The following is a 6699-nucleotide window of genomic DNA, read 5'->3' as shown; positions in this document are numbered from 1 at the left end:
ATGACCTGCAGAATCTCATTATCATATTAGGTGTCCATAATTGTCACTTAAAGTCAAACTTTATGCTTTCTCCATCTCTAAAGTGATTACATCCTTGCACTGCATACTTTAGGTTCAATTTCTGCAGGCAGGTTTCTGAGAGAGAACAGGAAGAGTTAGACTATAACATGCAGCGTTCTTTAGATGGACACATAAAAAAATGAAAAATTACATGTATGTGCTAACTTTATAAACACGTTGTTACATTTATGATAAAGTAGATTAAACACATTTATGTCGGCCTTGGCTCATAGTTCTTGTCTTTAAAGGAACTTTGTGTGTGTTTCAGGTACTGCACTCTATAAGACTGAATGAACCAGCATTGCAGCCATGGGTCATTGTGAGCATCACAGGGAAGGTTGAAGGCACCTGTATGGCCGGAGTCGTGGAGACCTGCACCCATCTTCTGTTTATTGTAGAAGCAACAGTGCGGATCTGTGGCACGAGGACTGTTACAGATGAACCTGCATACTGGGTTTTGCTGGGTAATATGACCAAGATACAGCCAGAGGTTGGCCATAAGATGGATTTCTCCTCTTCAGCTGCCCAAAAAAGGCTCTTGATCGAAACATAAAGAGACCGTCCGTAGTGACAGGTAAAAGGAGCCGTCCTCAAAAAAGAAAAATCCCACCTGCTACTGTGGAGCAGTTGTCACCGCTATTGGATACTTTTCTGGAACACAGTAAAGCTGTGGGTTGTGGGAATGACCCATAATGTTTTATCTAGGAGTCTAGATTTATGCCTGTAGTGCACTGCCATGTAAATAATTTGCATTTACTCAATATGTGTCTGAATATGCCCCATACACAACAAACTGCAATAGACTGTCTATTCTGGCACCTTTCTTTAGTTTTGCTGTCACTTTGTCAGTAATATTCTGTTCATTGCATTTTGTTTTTCCAACTGTTTTCTTCTCTCCATAATTACCTTCTCTCAATATGCGATTATTTTGGTGCTGAAGGAAACACACTACAAACAATAAATATAAAAACATTTAGACATCTATTGGCCAAGTGGATCACCTGAAGAAGGAATCATTAAATGAAAGCAGAAAGATCTAAACACATCGAGGAAGTTGATCAACACAAAGCTGTAACCTGTGTGAGTACAGACACACACAGAGACACAAAAAGAAGAACAGAAAAGCTAAGACACAAATACTAATATTAATGAGAGAATGAGGAACAGGTTAGTGTGTGAGTGGGGGGTCAAGTGAATCTATAAACAGGCAGATGGAAGTGGTGGCTACTAAACTGACAACATGTGCATAATGGGAACATAAAAGGCAGACTGACTGAAAAAGAAAGACAAAAGCTTCACAGGTCTGTTTGCTTTGACATTACAACATCTAAACGGAGAAGTGTTTCACTCGCTGTGTTTCTGCTGGAATCACACACGGACTTTTATTTTGTCATTTCTCCTCTGTAGCAGTCTGATTATTAGGTAAGAAAACATTTTTTGCATCTTACAAGATTTTTATATCACAATAAAAAGAACTGCTTTATTTTTGTTTGTCTGATTTAAAATAAATGTAGATTTTGTATTGCTCTATAAAACAATGCAAGTTCCTGATCTGATCAAACCTTTATGTGATCTTATGTTTTTTTTTATACAGGTGATGAGTTTTGTGACAGTCCAGTCTGTGAACATCATGACAGGCATCATGTTATTGAGTCTCCTCTTTATTCCAAGTGAGTCGTCTCATTTCAGGCATTTACAGTCTGACAGATCAGTGCAGATGGAGATACTTTAGAGAAAAAAACATCACTCCGTGCAATACTGTACTAACTGCCACTCAAAAAGTTTGTACTGCTCAGTTTGTGCTGCTGCTCACTCCTGCCACTTTATCTCATGTGCAATATTCCATTTGTCTTGTGACTTGTCTTCTGCTCGTCAAATACATTTCATTGCAATGTTGACCCTGTGCTAACTTACATATGACAAATAAAACTGAAACTGAACTGCAACACACGTCTAATAAACTCAGTGTATCATAATTCTGTTTCCCATCATGTGTATGAGTTTGTTTTGATTTTTTCCAGGTACTTTGGCTGCTTGTCCTCAAAATTCAAAGCTGTTCATCACTGCACCAACAGAGATGGAAGCTCTGAGTGGATCTTGTTTACAAATCCCATGTAACTTTAGTGAAACCGGAACAGAAAAGTTTGACAGCACAAGATCTGTTTTTGGAGTGTGGATTAAAGATGATAACAAGATTAATGCTCATCCAGAAAACGTGATCTTCAACAGCAGTGGGACAGTTAACATCTATCCAATGAATATTACAGGAAACCTGAAGGAGAAAAACTGCACCACTTTGTTTTCCAACTTAACCACAACTTATTCAAACACATACTACTTCAGAATTATGAACTGGCCGTTCAGAGCAACAGCTGTTTGTGAACCTCTTAAAATAACAATTAAAGGTGAGAAAGTTTTCATTTTATTGTTGATAATAAAAAAAAAATCTGATTTGAATATTAACAGCTAAGACATAAATGTACTAACTTTATATTTGGCAGTTAAAAATGTGTTGTCCAGTTCAGTGCAAAAAAAACAAAAACAAAGTTTGCTTACTGTGCTGATTCCAAAGCTCAGGTATTTCTCCTACATGGAGGAAATAATAAACTCAGAATAAAATAATTTCCTGACTGAACAGCATGAACATGTAAAATTAAGACTTTAACACAACTACACTGATCTTCATCTGTTACTTGACTGTGTTTCCTGTATTATCAGTGTAAAAATTGAGCTTGATGTGAAACCACAGATTCTCCTTGGAGGCCCAATATTACAATCCCAGGTGATCTGAAGGAGAAGGAGTCTGTCACTATAACCTGCTCAGCTCTCACTCCCTGTCCACACTCCCCTCCTCAACTCACCTGGAATCTCCAACAAGACTCTCACAACAAAACAGAGAAAAACACAGATGGAAGCTTTACAACTAAAATCCAGCAGAACATCACTCTGTCAGACACACATGATGGAAAGAAGATCAGCTGCTCTGCCAGATATCCTGTGAACCAAGGAAAAGACACCAAGACAGCAGAGACAGAAGAGACTCTCAGTGTTTCATGTAAGACGATCAGAGTTTGTTGTTGAACTGAATCCTATAGGACAACATGATTTATGGGATATGACTTTCTTATTTTTTCTCCAGATGCTCCTAAAAACACCTCAGCATCCATCAGTCCATCAGGTTTGGTGTCAGCAGGCAGCTGGGTGAAGCTGACCTGCTCCAGCAGAGCCAAACCAGTCAGCAGCTTCACCTGGTTCAAGAAGAGCAGAGATGGAGCTGTGAAAGTATCTGAAGGAGAGATTTACAGCTTCAATGTAACAGATGGAGGAGTTTATTACTGTGTGGCCACTAATGATCTGGGTAATCAGACATCAGCAGAGATTCATGTGGCTATTAAAGGTAATGGCTCATGCCACTGAACTGTTTTATGCTATTATCTAACTTTTTCTTCTTTGTTTATTGAGTAACTCATTAAATCTCTTGAAGTGTTTTGTTTTTTCTAAATAGTGCTGTACAAAGTGTAAAATTAAACATCATGGTAATATAACGGAAAAGAAAAAGAAGAACCTCACGATCTGTTTAACTCTTGTGTTGTTTCATCTTGATATTGGTTTTCTACCAGGATTCCCACTCTGGTCATTTCTTGGAGGAATCCTTGGGATTATGTTACTTTGCTTGATCATCTTTTTTTGGTAAATATTACATCACATTAGAAAACATGATCAATTTCTGTCACTGACATGGTAGCTGAACATGAAATTATCTGTTTACTCACAAATATATTTAACCTAAAACAGAGGATAGTTAGTTTAACAGCCTCTTATATCTTTCAGGTGCTTAAAGTCAAAGCATCAAACTCAACAACAGACTCATGTAAGAAAATACTCAACTTCTCTGTAATTTACTGAACTGTGTTCAGAAAGTTATTTACTCTTGTACCTCCACCAGAGTCTGCTCACTAGATTCAAATGAACCTTTCTATTTGTTTCTATTTTATAGAATCAAAGAAGTGAAGAGTCGGTTGTTGAAGAACCACCAAGTAAATCAGAAGGAGAAGAAGAAAACATCCATTATGGAGAGATCAGCTTCTCTGTGCTGAGAAATGAAGCATCCTCTGACTCAGTGCAGGACAGAGGACAGCAGCAGGATACAGTGTATGCACAGGTGAAAGTCAACGAGCCAAAAAACACAGAGCGTGCTGATGGCCAAGGGGAACTGTACGCTGAGGTCAAGAAAAAGTTATAACATTACATTAACACAGTGTATTAAAAAACACACACACAAAATTTTTATTAACTTAAAAAAAAAAATTACATCCTGCAGCTTTTTATGTTCAACTTTAATTTCACTGCAGTCCAATAAAGAACTAATTCACATGACAGCAGAGAAGACTGAACAATAAAAACTTTTACACAATGTGGCTATTTTTTATTATTATTTTAGTTATTATCATGTTCATACAGTATTTGAATGCTGGCATGCTGTGTGTGCTCTTGTATGATTTAATATTTACATTGTAGACATGTTGAAATGAATGTAAGACTTCTTCACAGGTAATTTGTTTAAAAGACTGCAGGGAAACTGGCATCAAAACACGTCTGTAAATTTATTAAACACATTAAATAAAATGTGTTTATTCAATGTAACGTGTTTTTGTGTGATATTTAATATAATTATTCTAAAAGTTTACTCTATATTGTTAATGATATGAAACGTGGGATGTCTTTTTCATATCTAAATAAGTGGATAAAAAATTTATTTTGTCTTCAAATTTCACTCTTTTTTTATATATTAGGGTCGACACTTTTTGTAGTGGCAGTTTCTCTTTTAATGGATTTGTTTTATTGTTTGAGGAGGGTTTTTTTTTTTTTAAAGAAAAGCTGGTCTATACAGTAGGTCATATTTATTTATTTACTAAGAGTTCACATGAACAGAGCTGCATCACAGTCTAATAATTAAAGTGTCTGCAAGAAGAGAACACACATCTCAGAGATCAGCAGTGTTAATATCTGCATGCTGACACAAACATCTGTATAGTACTCAAGTAATGTTAACATTTGGATGTGAATCCTATTGCTAACTTAGTTAACATGTTAGGATCCAAATCTCTGACTGGCCTTAACATTTGCTCATAGCAGATATAAAATAATCACTATATTGGGCTTTTATCAATAATCAACTGTCTGCTCTACAAAAACCACACTGTAGTGTTACTGTGAATTGTTTGTGCTGAAGGCACCACTCCACATATGATGAAAGATAAAGTGTCTGTTTGTGGCTGATTTACTTCACTGGTGAAGAAGAACTGATGAGTTAATTTATTTAAACAAATGGAGACATTTGTGTTTCATGCTGTGTTTTCATAGGTGATGCAGCCTGTTCGGTGATGAGTTTTGTGACACTGCAATCTGTGAACTTAACTTAACAAATATTTTACTGAGTCTCCTCTTTATTGCAAATCTCATTTCAGTCATTCACAGTCTGACAGATCACTGCAGACAGAGATACTTTACAAAGACACATTTACACTTAACCTGTTGACACTAATGAGAAAAGGAGAAGCCAATATATTGAACCACAAAAGTCTGGCTTTCAAGATCTGCTTTTAAATGAGCAACATCAAACATTTAAAAAAAACAAAGAAAGATCTTTGAAATTAAACTGCTCATTGGTTGCATTTTAGAAATTGCAATGTTTTAATAATTTGGCTGAAAAGCAACATCTGTACAAACATTTTTTTTAAAAAAGAATCCCTTTTATTATATTTACATGACATATTAAAAAAAATAAGAAAAAATGTTCTTAAATGGAAAAACAGTACGGTAAAAACGAACAGCAATGTCAAATACAATAAGATTGACATGCAATCTTAACTAAAGAATAAAATCACAGAGACCTTACTTTGTCTTCTTGGTAGAAGGTAAAAGAAAAGGGCTGATAGCATTCATTCTCCTGGATGAGGCAGATTGTGTGTTTTTTGTGTGTATTTCTGCATGTTTAAGGGCGCCAGTAAATGGGTGAGTTTATATGTGGTGAAATATCCGGCGGCTGCTGTGAATAAAGGTGAGAATATCAATGTTGTGTTTGCCCTGGGCTTCGATGCAGAAAACAAGATGTTATGATTATGTAGATGTTAATAATAATATTATTGTTGTTAATAATTCAGTGTCTGACAGCCCAGGCTCAGTGGCTCAGATATTAGCCCTGCCACTCGAGAAGGTACTCCCCTATATAATTAATAAGGATCAAACAAGTTTTGTTAAAGGCCTCCATTGTTAAATCCTCTGATAACATGAGGAGACTTCTCAATGTTATTCATCTTTCACAAAATTCTGATGAGCCATTCCTTGTTCTCTCTCTTGATGCAGAAAAAGCGTTTGATCACGTTGAATGGTCATATCAATTTTTTTGCCTTAGAGGAATTTGGATTGGCTGAAATCTTTGTAAATTAGGTGAAAGTTCTCCATAACTCCCCAGTCGCAACGGTTATAACTAACAGGATGCACTCCAGCAATTTTGCTCTCCCGTGTGGAAATAGGCAGGGCGATCCTCTTAGTCCTCTACTCTTTGACATAGCCATAGAATGTCCCCTGTTTAATTCATTTGTTAAAGAGATCAGTGAAGTCAAAACACTCTCCAAC

General features: G+C 36.3%; 1 protein-coding gene and 1 long non-coding RNA gene across 2 annotated transcripts; both read left to right on the top strand.

Moving 5' to 3' along the window:
* Window positions 1–1249: 1249 nt before the first annotated feature.
* LOC120736200 (vascular cell adhesion protein 1-like) lies at window positions 1250–3584 on the top strand. Its single transcript, XM_040036182.1, has 5 exons — window positions 1250–1482; window positions 1655–1730; window positions 2082–2465; window positions 2810–3115; window positions 3200–3584. Exons 2-5 carry the CDS (start codon window positions 1658–1660, stop codon window positions 3475–3477), a joined length of 1041 nt encoding a protein of 346 aa, XP_039892116.1. The 5' UTR covers window positions 1250–1482; window positions 1655–1657; the 3' UTR covers window positions 3478–3584.
* Window positions 3585–3694: 110 nt separating this feature from the next.
* Window positions 3695–4652, top strand: LOC120736206. Its single transcript, XR_005696436.1, has 3 exons — window positions 3695–3750; window positions 3892–3931; window positions 4058–4652. It is a non-coding gene; the product is annotated as an uncharacterized LOC120736206 (long non-coding RNA).
* Window positions 4653–6699: the final 2047 nt, after the last annotated feature.

Source organism: Simochromis diagramma, unplaced genomic scaffold, assembly GCF_900408965.1.
Source record: "Simochromis diagramma unplaced genomic scaffold, fSimDia1.1 OVJJ01000271.1, whole genome shotgun sequence".
In the NCBI taxonomy this organism is placed as follows: Eukaryota; Metazoa; Chordata; class Actinopteri; order Cichliformes; family Cichlidae; genus Simochromis; species Simochromis diagramma.
Note: the sequence above shows the minus strand (reverse complement) of the source record. Positions and strands in the feature narration are given on the sequence as shown.

Excerpts from the sequence above, each read along its gene's own strand:
- LOC120736200 (XM_040036182.1), top strand. The coding sequence starts at position 1,658 with ATGAGTTTTGTGACAGTCCAGTCTGTGAACATCATGACAGGCATCATG. Across the intron at positions 1,731-2,081 it reads GAGTCTCCTCTTTATTCCAA|GTACTTTGGCTGCTTGTCCT; the intron begins GTGAGTCGTCTC and ends GATTTTTTCCAG. Across the intron at positions 3,116-3,199 it reads AGAGACTCTCAGTGTTTCAT|ATGCTCCTAAAAACACCTCA; the intron begins GTAAGACGATCA and ends TTTTTTCTCCAG.